Genomic DNA, 12,874 nt, shown 5'->3' with positions numbered 1-12,874 from the left:
ATGCACATGTGCCGTTTAGGGCACATTTTTTAGCAAAACCTCTCCTGCACCTTTGGTCTCTAGATTTCATTCATACTTTGGCTGCTGCATCAAGATTGATGGTGAAGAGTGAGGTATGCAAGGGTGAATACTGTCTTCATTGGTGAAGTGAAGATGAAGCTGCAATAATGCTTCACAGTGTCAGACTGCTTGGCAGTGACTCACAATATGCATGGACTGTCTGCCTGGCTTTTGTTTGATTATCCAAGGGAAGCATAAAAGCTGCATGTGCAGTCTTCTTCCAGTCAGTAGTCTTTTGAAGTTGAAGTTGCATGTTAAAGTTAATAGTGATAAGTCAGGAGGCTGAAAAACTAATTTAAAAAAAAGAAAAGGAAGGGGAGGAAGGGTGGCTGCACTAAGGTTGCTCATCTAATGTGAGGTTGCTGGATTGGTTTGGCTTCTTTTTTGCCTGGTAAAGAATCTGGCAAAAGTTGTTCACTGCAATTCTTGCACATTTCAAACATGAATATGATTACACCCAGGTTAGAGTCTGAAAGCTAAAAGAAATGGAGCCACAGGGGTCATAATTGGAAAGAAACCTGAAGGAACCAAGCTTTTTTAGTTCTCTCTTGAGGGTGTTAGCTTAACTTACATTTTCAGTCAGATGCTTGGATCTACCACAGAAATTCATAGCTGGTTAAAACTGAAGGAGCATTTAAATTAAAGTAACATTTAAATCTTCTAAGTCAGCTGTTTGAGAGTGAAGAATGTTCACTATGATTTGAGGGATTGCAATTAGAAGTATTTCTTTTCTTAGTTGCCTTCTTGACCTGTCACTGCAGTGTTGGGTGGCAGAAGATGCACCACAGTGTCTAGGTGGGATAGATGATCTTCAGAGGTCTCTTCTAACCCCTATAAATCTGTGATTTTGTGACCTCTGGTGGAAGCTTGTGAGTGGACTGCAGCTGTGTAAAGTCCTGACATGTAGCACCGAATTTGCTCTTCAGAAATTAAGGATTTCTGCTTATGTGCCCCTAGGACAGCCAGCTGGCTGGGGGCTTATTAAGAGTAACTTTATCATTATTTTTGTTATCCTTGGCAAGCAGTGACTCATAAAGACTTTCAGAATTATAGGCGGAGCATTAAAATTGATTGGATACAGAAAGGGAAGTTTGATGGAACAAGTCATATTCTTTCATCAGATAAAACTCAATGCACACCACTGCTGGAAAATAGCTTTTAAGGAATAATTGCACTTCAGTTTTTTTTTGAGCATTAGTTCTGTTTAGGCATCACAGATGTCCTAGCTGATCATTCCCAATCCTGTGTCATCTTTAAAACTAGTGGGACAAACGTTTGAGATTCTGTACAGGAAACAAGACTGGGAGATGGATCTGATACAAAAATAATGGTGTGTGGGAGGTGGATATATGTGTGCGTATATGAAATGTATATTAGCCTACCGATCTAAAAACTGTCAAAATTGATGTAACTAAGAAGCGTCACTTGGATGGAGAAACAGGATGGGAAGTAATGAAGTTCTGCCTTACCCATGAGATGAATGAATGTTAACTACACCCTGTGTGTGATCTCCATCCCCATTTTTTCATATTCTGTTCTTTACACACTGCATGCTGTTTGTTGTCAAATCTTACCCTGGAGCTTTTGCATGAACGACTGTAAGGCACAGACTAGGAGAGTAGACCTAGAGTGAATTCAGCAGTGCTGAATATCTGAGTTACGTGTCAGCTATTTATAATGAGTTCAGTACTTCAGACTGCTCTTCGACCCGTACAGTTCTAGGCTACAAAGGGTTACATTCCCACATCAGTACAAAGATGATAGATTTTACAATCTGTATGACTGACATTACACCAGCAAACGAGTTACAATGGGGGTAACACCAAATTGTGTAGCTAAACAAGAGCTAGTAAATGGCAATTGTAATTGCATTGGGTATTAAAGATCAGGGTGTTTTTGCTGTTGTGCTCCCCCACTCCAATTCATAGGGTACTAAATCTGAAGTTTATTCCTTTTTTGGAAAGCATCCAAAGGTATATGGTTCTGTCTTTGCTTGGTTTTGGTGTTTGTTTAGTCATTTTTAATTCTGGATATTTGAGAGACACGTTCTTGCTCTGAATTAGACGAAGGGTTTCTTTTTTTGACTGAAAGAACTCCACATGATTTGGCATATCTGCTGAAATTCCTTCTGCTACTAGGTATCAGCATTGTTGTTTTCCTTCCAGAACAAACAAATTCAGTGTTCTGAATTGATAGAAGTAGGTAAATGGCTCCTGTATTCCTCTGCTAGATTGTTCTAATACATTCATCTAAAACAGATATTTAGTACAGATGTTTTACATGATCAAGATAAGATGCCAAATTTGCAAACAGCCTTTGCAATAATTATGAATATGTGTCACGCTAGGTAGTTTTTGGCTTTCCCAATGTGCTTGCTATTCATAGAATGGCCTGGGTTGAAAAGGACCTCAATGATCATCCAGTTCCAACCCCCTGCTATGTGCAGGGTCACCAACTAGCAGACCAGGCTGCCCAGAGCCACATCCAGCCTGGCCTTGAATGCCTCCAGGAATGGGGCATCCACAACCTCCTTAGGCAACCTGCTCTAGAGCGTCTGTGTGAAAAACTTCCTCCTATCTACTTCCTCTTAATATCCAACCTAAACCTCCCCTGCCTCAGTTTAAAACCACTCCCCCTTGTCCTATTACTATCAACCCATGTAAGAAGTCATTCTCCCTTCTTTTTATATACTCCCTTCAAGTACTGGAAGGCCCCAATGAGGTCTCCTTAGAGCCTTCTCTTCTCCAAGCTAAACAAGCCCAGTTCCCTGAGCCTTTCTTCATAGGAGAGGTACTCCAGCCCTCTCATCATCTTAGTGGCTGTCCTCTGGACCTGTTCCAAGAGGTATGTATCTTTCTTGTGTGTATGGGAACTGCTGAGTCACGGCCTGAACCTCTGATTAATCACCTGAGGCGAGCCATGAGTCAGCCAGAGGAGCACAGGTGAAGGCAATTCACCTGTGCTGCTGGAAGGGGTGGAGCCTGGCTCCACCCCTCCTAGACCTATTTAAGAGCTGGCTACCAGAGGGGAAGGATCTCTTCTGGAGATTGCCTCTCTTGGTGTTTTCTGGTGAGCTCAGCCAAAGGGTAAGGTCTTCCACTTATTCTCTTTTGTGATCATTGTTTACTTTGCCTAATTCTCTTGATTATACTGTGATTATAGCATCTTGATATCTATTGATTATACAATTATATTGTGATTATAGCATCTTGATATTTATTGATTATACAATTATATTGTGATTATAACATCTTGATTATACACTTGTGCTTGACTCCACATGGGGCATCATGTGTGCTGAGTGGAGGGGGGCAATCACCTCTGTCTTCCTGCTGGCCACCCATTTTTTAATGCAGCCCACAATATAGTTGGCCTTCTGGGCTGTGAGCACACACTGTTGGCTCATGTCTGGATTCTCAAACATCAGGATGATGCACAGAACAAAAATGTGCTTTCACACAAACACTAGAAACTGTTCTGAATGCCAATACATGAATCTTTTTATATCTGTAGCAGTTATGAGCAAGTTAACATAAAATACTATGTTTCTTTCATGTCTTAATTTAACTCCACAGAGCTTTTCTGTATTTCTGGGAATATATTTGTACCATGGGGGATGATTGCTTTTAAACCCCTTAACTTCCTTCAACAACTCTGTCTGTGTGCTTGTCCCGTATGGCTAGCATCTTTCGGGTGCTAGGAGAATTCTCTACTGTGGTCTGTCATTTTTTTCACACCAGTATAGTTCAGCAGTCATGTCTCAGTCTTGTTGCATCTGTTCATTCATTCTTCAGAGCTGCATCAGGGCTGACAGTTGTAACTTGATTTGAACATTATAGTTGCCAGAAATTTTGTTGTGTTGCTCATTTCACTTTCTTTAAGAGTTTTCATGGTGCTAAATGAGAGGACTTACGTTCTTTTTTTAAAGTCCTTTCTGGAGATGGTTCATGGCTGGCATGTGAAATGAAAGCACTTGTAGCTGTCTTCTCACTCTTGGCTGTTCTGAGTGCTTTAAAGCCTGTCTTCACCTGTGCTGAGGAGACAGTCTCTGATGGTATATGCTTAGAGTATAGCATAGTGAGGAAAAAACTTGAAGGCTGTTTGAGCCCTTCTGGCAAGCATGCAGGTCACACAGGCTCAATGGCAGCATGATTGTGGATGAGAAACAGTTGATGCTGGGCTTTTGGTTCAAGCTACAGGCGTTTGGATGGTGAGAGCCAGTAACATTACAGTTCATACCTTGAGTGGTACCCCTCTATAGGGTGTGAGTGAAGAGTACTGAATGGCCTTTCTCTAGCTGTGTAATCAGACTATGTAGCCAGGAGAGGTGACAGAAGCCCAGAGTTGTGTGGTGCTGCCTTTCCAGATGCCTTCTACAGATAGTAAACAGTTTGTATGGTGTCAGACTAGCTGTTGTTTTGCCCAAAACACTAGCAGTCTGCTTGAAGTCAGGGGTATTCCTGGCATCCATCAGAGGAGAGCTGGCTCTGAGAGGATTGGCAGCTCTCTTGTGCTGGGACTTACTTGGTGTTGCTGCTGTTCTTCCCTTAGAGAATCTCAGCTTTGCTGAAGAGGTGGAGCCCTTCCTGGGACCTTGTTTGCCCACAGCCTCAGAGCTGGTTGGAGCAACTGTCCCACTGCTGGGCTCTCTGTTCTGGCAGCTCTCCATGACACCACTTGTTCTGGCTTCCATTTGCAGCCTTGTGCTTCTGAGACCTGAGCTGTGGCTGAATGCCGTTCCCAGGCTGTGCTGGTTGCTGAGCTCACAGCAGAGGGCAGCCAGCACCTGAGTGTGATCCCATGGCCTACAGGCAGGGTCTGCACTTGGCATCTGCACCCCACTGCCTGGGGAGAAAGGCACAGCTCACCCATCTGTGCTGGATGGGCTGTTTTAGCTTGGCTGAAGTAGTGTTACTTTTCATATCTATATATTATGGGGAAAAAAAGCCTTTCCAAAGGATTTGCTGCCCTAGAATTGAAAAATGTAATCCTTATATTGACGGAGTAGTAGAGCTTGTGGTTTTACTATAGGTATAAAACTCATTCTATTCTATGCCTTAGAACAATGGCTGGCAGGATAGATTTTAAGCAGAACACTTTGGAGATAGCTTTGTTACAGGCACATGCTGTAAGGAACACCCAAAGGATGTTACCAGGCTGAGAAGGGGAATGGCAGAGTGAACACTGTGGGGAAGTCCTTACAATGATGCGTCTGGTGACAGTGAGGCATTTCTACTTGGTCAGTAAATAACATTCACAAGAATCAAAATCAAATCAAAATCCTACAAGAAACCATCAGGATACTTTCATACTCTAGGAAAGCTTTTTTGTCATCTTTTTGGTGACTTTCAAGCAAATTAAAAGCCTACCTTTAGCAAGGGCATTCACAGTTACAACCCCCAAGCAAACCCATGTGTGATTATAGTAGATTTAGTGATGGGTGTTGCTTATTTGTGTATGCTTGGCTCAGCACTTTAATCCAGGTCAATGAATGCCCTGTCCTTGTGCCAGTAGCAGCAGCTGCAGTGTGTGCCAAGGACGGGTAAAGAATGAAGTGCATGAGTGCCAAGTTAGATTGAGATAAACTGTCAAGAAATAGCAGCCTCAGGTAAAGCAGCTAGTATCACATTTGATACTTCTTCACATTTTCCAGGAACAGTTGTGTGGGTAAACTTCATTATTTTCTGGTGCAGCCACTTTTGGGGATTTTTTGTTCCCTTCTAATTAATGAGAGCAGTGTAGTGATGGATATAAGTAAATGTGTGTGAAAGAAACAACACAGAACATGCATGTCCCTATAAATGCTTATGACACTCAGAAGCTGGTAATGCTGGACGTTGGAGTCGCTATGTTTGAAACTGTAGATCTCAGTGCTGAATATTCTATTCAGTCCTCCTTTCTGTTTTTAATACTGCTGGTTTTTTTTCTTTTCAGATTTTATCAATCTGAAAAATCATGATCTCTTCAGCGGAAATTCTCCTGATTGCTTTGTGTCTTCCTCATACTACATGTTTTCCTTTTTTTCCATCCCAGAAATTGGTCCAGTGACAATAACCACAGATCCCAAGAAATTTCAGTTTGAACTCCGGGAGCTTTATGTTCAGGTGAGTGACTTGTTCATCCTCTATAGTTCTAGCAATACGCCTTATTTCCTCCCTATGATCATTCTTCTCTTGTTAGTGCTTCTGCTGTAATGCTTCATGTGGATATAGGTGCAAAAACTATCATCTTCTTGTTCTCTGCATATCTGAATTCATGATTATGGTTAATTACTTTGTCTTAGTTTACATCCTTGTATGGATACTTTGCTTATTGATCAATAACACAAGAAAGACTAGTTAGTTAATGATAATACTTATTTTGAATCCTATTAGTTTTGCCACTTGTTCACAGATACTTCTATGAGCTGTTTTATTATTTCCTGTAAGTTATTTCTGTAGTTCTAATTAACTAATTAATGTACAAAAGGACTCTTTTAATTCCTTCATTGTCCTGTGTTAACAAGCACCTAATGATTCAAAGGTAGCAGGCTGACTCAGGTAACCTGGTATAAGGAGATAAGTGATGGATTTTGAACCACCATAATATGTCTCCCATGATTCTTTCTGTGAGAATGAGTTGCAAATGATATCTGTATCAGGTGCTGGAACAAAAGAGAAGTATTGGAGTGGAGTTAGCTTTACTGAAAATCCCATTCTTCAGTCAAGCACTGTCTGGGGTGATACTGCTGGACAAGCTTCTGGCTTTAAGGACAGTGTTTTAGAAATAGACAAATGGTATAAACGGTTTAAGGCTGTTTAGAAGCCAATGGTGCTAGTTAGGGTAGAATTAATAGTTTAAAAATTGCAAGAAAGGTTGAAATTCTGAGAAAACAATAGTAAATTTTCAAGGAGGGAGAAAATTCTAGCCATTGTGCTTTTTCTGTCTCTTTTATAGGGAGATTAAAAATTGGTCCCATCTTTAGCTACTGGAAAATAACTTTAACTGTTTTGAAAAAGGATATGAAACAGATGAAGCTTTCAGGAAATTAAAACTCTTAATTTGCTAACAAGTTGTTTAAAGGCCACTATCTGACTTAAGAATTTTTCTCTAATTGTCAGTGACTGCAATTTCATAATTATTCTCAAGGTGTGTTCATTCAGCTGAATTAAAAATGATTTACTATAATGGATTAAGTTGGTGAAGGGCCAAAATAAAGAAATTAAAGTGGTTAGATAAGGACTGATAGGATATCTTGCAGCAGTTCTTTCAGAGAATGTGAACACTTCTGTAATATTCATTATGGATAATTCACCTAGAAGGGCAGTGACTGAATATTATGAAAGTAGTGAAAGTCTTGAGATAAATCGTTCTCAGTTAAAGTTGTAGAACAAATATTCTCATTAATGAACAAAACTAAAATTAAGACGAAGTTAAATTATTTAAAGGTGTCTTACGTATCTTAGATAGAAATAGGCTGTCTAGAATACTCCAAAACTTCTTCTTGAGCACCAGGACAAATGCAGATCTTTGCAACAAAAATATTCTGAGTACAGAACAGTTGGAATGTTTGGACAGCATTTGACAAAGTCTTTCGGTTAGTATTGACAACAGTTTAAGACTAGTCTGTGTGCATCTCTCTAGAGTAACTAAGTCCTGTTCTTTTTATATTCAAACTAGTCAAGAAAATATTCCTTTTCCTCAACTAGAGGTGGGAATAGAGATTATATTTAGAAGGTGGTTGCAGAAATAAGCTATTATCTTGACTTTGCCAGGTTTTTCCCAGGTTTAATTGGGAGATTCTTTTGCTGAAGATAACATTTGCTTTGCAGAAGTTAAAAAATCTTAGAACCATAGAATCACCAGGGTTGGAAAAGACCTCCAAGATCATTCAGTCCAACCATCTGCATACCACCAATATTTCCACACTAAACCATGTCCTTTAGTACAACATCTAAACATTTCTTGAGCACTCCAGAGACTGTGACTCCACCACCTCACTGGGCAGCCCGTTCAAGTGCCTGACTTCTCTTTCAGAGAAGAAATTCTTCCCAGTGTCCAACCTGAACCTGGCACAACTTGAGGCCATTCCTCCTATTGCTAGAAGAGGCTGGCCTCCAACTTGCCACAACCTCGTTTCAGGCAGTTGTAGAGCAGTAAGGTCTCTCTGAGCCTCCTAGTCTCCAAACTAAACAGCCTCCATTCCCTCAGCTGTTCCTCATAAGGCCTGTGCTCCAGACACCCACCAGTTTCTTTGCCCTTCTCTGGATGTGCTACAGGGCCTCAATGTCTTTCTTGTAGTGAGGGGTCCAAAAGTGAACACAGTACTCTGGGTGCAGCCTCACCAGCGCTGAGTACAGAATCATTCAGTGCATATTGTTTTGTCCCTTAGGATTGTACAGATGTTGCTAGGATGAAGTTCAGACATGACAAAAATTTTGGAAAATTATCTTTTAAGTTTCATGCACTCCAGAGTCTACTACTTGTTTTTTCCATTAAAGTAAGACTACATACAGAAGTAGGCAAGTAACTCTCTTTTACTTAGATTAGAAGTTTAAGATACTCTTGTTATGAAATTGGGTCAAAGTTACAGAGAGTTGAAAAGTTGTTACTGATTTAAAATGTTTGGTTGGGGTCAACTGAAGTTCTGGAGGATTGAGGAACTGTGGGAGGCAGGGCCTTTTTTTCCCTGATGTTTATCCTCAAAACAGTTTCTGATTGCCCTGAAGTACTAAAAATTAGATGCAACAATTGCATTATTTTTTTTTCTTCTTCCTTCCCAGCCTGTGGAGTATGTGTGAAGGTATGCTGATTAGCAGGCATGTTGATTAAATATAAAAGTTACTTCTTTTAATAGTAATCTTGAAAATGCAGAGATCTGTTGCTGTTCACAGGGCTGGGTTTTACAGTTTGTGTTCAGCTGTTTGGAAAGTTCTGTCTTAAATATGTGAAATTGATTTTTATGTAAATGAAAAAGAATAATTCTGTCAGTTTCTGTAATGTTAAATAAAGTCATTCTTGGAAGCCCTAAATGAATGGTCTGAAAAATTGGCAGCTGTGCAGCTGTCTGTGTGTCAGCATGGGTGACTGGGAAGCACATCACCTGTGTCCTCTGAGCTCCTCACACTGTCTGCCCCACTGTGGGAAGTTCATGGCAAGTCCTTGCCATCCTGGCAGCCAAATACCCTCCTGGAGAGCAGTCCTGCATGGCTGAGGTTACTTCCTGCTGTGGCGTCTTGTGACTGCTGTGTGCTGCTGGAGCCATTGCATTGTCAGTCAGGAAAGGAACGTGTGAGTAAAGAAATGGGGCTGGTGCAGGAGCTGGAACTGACTGACACATCTCTCCCAGGAGAGACAAGAGTGACCATGACACTGGCCATTTTCAGGTCCAAGAGCAACTTTCTCCTCTGACTTCACTTTCCCTGAGTAATTTTTCTAGATGTTGCTCAAGTGTGAGTTTGTGACACTTTACAGAAAACATGCAGGTGAGGGGTAGAGGAGTGAATAAAAGAATAGAAGATGAAACGTTCAAAAGAGACACTTTCTCAAGAGAAAATACTTTAATTGGTACGTTCTTTTCCTTTGAAAGTTTGTTTTTTTTTCCTTCTTCTATTTGAAAACAGGGTGGTGGAGACTGTCCAGAGATGAGCATTGGAGCAATTAAGATTGCTCTAGAAATCTCTCTTCCTGGTTCTTTCATCTATGTATTTACTGATGCACGATCCAAAGACTATAGACTCGCCCATGAAGTACTTCAGCTCATTCAACAGAAGCAGTCACAGGTACATGAGAGACTTACATCCTAAGTTGATTTACATCTTTAATGCCCTGTTTTCTCTGTACTGAAGGGTAAAATTCCACTATGTGAGGATCAGTGAAATCCATTTCTACAGTAAAAATAATGTCATTCTAGGAACTTTATTTTTTTTAAGTAGAGATGTTTGATTATTAAAAACTTGAAGGAACATTTATTTTTAATGCTGTGGATTAAATAGTCCAAATGAAGCTTGTGTATATGCTTGGTCAGTGTGTCAGTTACGTGGATGTTCTTATGTTGTTTTGAGACAGGTTTTCTGAGATGTCCAATTGCTTATAAATGAATATCACTTATAAAGTGATTCTTGTTTGTTCCTTACTTCATTGCAAAGTAATAAGAGCCCATGCCAAGTGATGCACTTCTGCTATCAGGCCTTTGTGCTAGCTTTAAAATGTTTTCAAGTGAAAGTTTGCACTGCATCCCAAATGACTTGGATGTTTTTTTTGTTTGTTTTTTTCTTTTTAATACAGGTAGTATTTGTGCTAACTGGAGACTGTGATGACAGGGATCATATTGGTTACAAAGTCTATGAAGAAATTGCCTCAACAAGCTCTGGTCAAGTTTTTCACTTAGACAAAAAGCAAGTTAATGAGGTAAACTTTCCAAATTCTGCAGTATAGAACAGGGTAGAGGTTCAGATCTTTAAATGATCCCATTGTGGTCTAGAGTAGTTAAGGGGAAATTCTAGATGTTCTCTTTTTGATACATGAGCTTTGTTCAGTATTTCTCTTTTTGCTTCTGCAATATCAGGGTTCACTCTGTGACTTCTGTTTATGTTGGGGAAGTGTAAACTGTCATATCTAAACAGACCTTCACCAGGTTCCCCTCTGCATGTGTTGGAAGGCTTCCAGGAAGAGAGGCTTTAATACAGGGAGCTGGTTTGTGTCATGTGAGTAGTCAGCCCAGAGGCTTTCCCATTCTGTGTGAGAATGCAATATCAGCTTCAAATGAATACTTTGTTAGCAAATAAAGGATTGCTAGAAAGCCAGGATGTAAAAGTTCTTCACATAAGGCTCAGTTGTGAATGGATAAACTAGTAAGCTTCTAGTGCTCACACTTAACCATAATCACGTTTTAATCAACATTATTTTTTGGATAATCTTGACAGTTCTGCTGACAAATGATAATTTTGAGTCATGGTGAAATGCTTCCCTGTAATTGCTGACCCACAGTGTTGAATGAATGTTTTCTTTGATAATTACAGTGATTCTTAGAATTGAAATTACAATAATCCATGAGAAAATAATTTGGAGAGAGACAAAAACATATTTTAGTTATTTAGGGAGGTAGAATTTTTTTCTACATTGTAAACAGCATTTGCAATAACTGGATGAGGTCTTTAAATTAAAAAAAAAAATTCCCTTCATTTGTAAAAAAAAAAAAAAAAAAAAAAAAAAAACTTGACAGTGACAAACATTGGAGATGAATTGCAGTTTTCTGCTGTTGTTGCTTAGGAAGACTGAAGTTCTTATTGGGAATGTAATAAGGTACAGGCAATGATGTGGAAGCGATCAAAAGGAGGACCTTCTCCAATGATTAATCCTTCCAAAATTAGGGGAAAAGTTTGAGGAAAAGAAATTGGCTGTAGGGACAGTACAGTTTCTGAGCTGCATTTTGCAATTTTTGTGTAAGGAGGACAAAACTTCTCTCAGAAGACTCCCTAAAATCCCTTTGTACAGAATGGGACTTCTCATCTTGAGCTGTGTGTAAGAGGTTGATATCAGTGAGTGATGATATCAGTAGGTGATATTCTTGCAGGGTTTTTGTTTCCTGGGGTGGGTACAAGGATGGAAGATTGTACTGCACTATATAATTCATCTTCTTTCAGTGCTCATAGTGATCCCTTTGTTAAAACTTTACAATGCTTCCAAAACCTCTCCACCATAACTGCTGAACAAATTGCATTACGTTATTTAAAGTAAAATATATACTAAAAAGTCCCTGTGATAAGGGATGGGGAAAATGAGCTTACCAAAAGTCTGACATCCCAGATAAAGCCTTAGCTGCAGATTTTGCATCAGCAATATTACTTTTCAAGGAACATATTCCTCAGTGTGCAGATGCAAAGGAGCAGGAAATATAAGTTATCTGCATCAGCTGTTTATAGCACATCTCTTGCCTCAGGCAAGATTCAACAGACACTGAACTTGCTGTCCTTTTTATCTGAGGAGTCAGTGATGTGGGAAAAATGAAGTTCATAAATGTAAAATGTAGTCACTGTTTTGGGCATGGAAACAGCTAATGTTAAACTGTAGATTAGGAAGAGCTACAAATCACTGACTGAATGCCCTGCCAAGCCAGTGTCATGTTTTGTTAGACAAAATCATTTTTGAATCATTCTACTCCCCCTTAAAAAAAAAAAAAAAAAGCTATTTTTGGTGTATAGTTACAGACTATTGCTCCCATCCTTGCCCTTGGTTTGTAGAATGAGGCAATATTACTAACTAGCTACAAGGAAACACAACAAAACAATGCTGGATACTTATCCAGTGCTTGCGTTATTGAGAAGACTAAGAAATCACTGTGCCTTTTATTTTCTTTCTTTTTCCATTTCTGAAAAAGGATTTTATGATTTCAAACGCTACAGTTAACTTGGTAATAATTATGGTCAGCTGACATAGTTGTGTTGACTTCAGTCCAGTGTAAGATATTGGGTAGCTCTACTTAGGAGCGCTATTATTTGCTGGATTAAGGTCTTCTCACACCATGATAGGAGGGTCATATTTTGAAAAATGTGGCATGACCTCTGTGCATTAGATTAATTTGAATACTCTCAAGGTCTGAAATACAAGCTATGGTTTTGTTATCTAAAATTTATCTAAAATTCTTCTAGGTTTTTCCTTAATATGGAATATCAGATGTATCATCATCTCCAGATGTAATGTTTATTGTTTTTGAGCACAGAGTTGCAAGTTTCTAATAGTATGATTCCAAGTAAATGTTATTGTATGTGATAAAATTTAGTAACATGATTCAAGATCAGTACAGGAGGAGAAGTGCTTCATGGTTCCTAAAAGG

The 12,874-nt window shown here is 39.5% G+C and overlaps 1 protein-coding gene across 6 annotated transcripts in view; it reads left to right on the top strand.

Moving 5' to 3' along the window:
• Positions 1–12,874, top strand: part of HMCN1 (hemicentin 1) — a 183,195-nt gene that overhangs the window by 27,520 nt on the left and 142,801 nt on the right. For 5 of the 6 annotated variants that reach the window (XM_048945083.1, XM_048945082.1, XM_048945081.1 and 2 more), the window contains exons 2-4: positions 6,094–6,164; positions 9,663–9,821; positions 10,327–10,449. In XM_048945083.1, coding sequence (XP_048801040.1) covers positions 6,094–6,164; positions 9,663–9,821; positions 10,327–10,449 — 353 coding nt within the window. Of the gene's footprint in view, positions 1–3,106; positions 3,147–6,093; positions 6,165–9,662; positions 9,822–10,326; positions 10,450–12,874 lie in introns of those variants that run through there. The other variant, XM_048945084.1, reaches the window with a different exon arrangement.

The sequence above is a fragment of the Lagopus muta genome, chromosome 5 (assembly GCF_023343835.1).
Source record: "Lagopus muta isolate bLagMut1 chromosome 5, bLagMut1 primary, whole genome shotgun sequence".
NCBI lineage: Eukaryota > Metazoa > Chordata > Aves > Galliformes > Phasianidae > Lagopus > Lagopus muta.
This window is presented reverse-complemented; position numbering and strand designations above follow the sequence as displayed.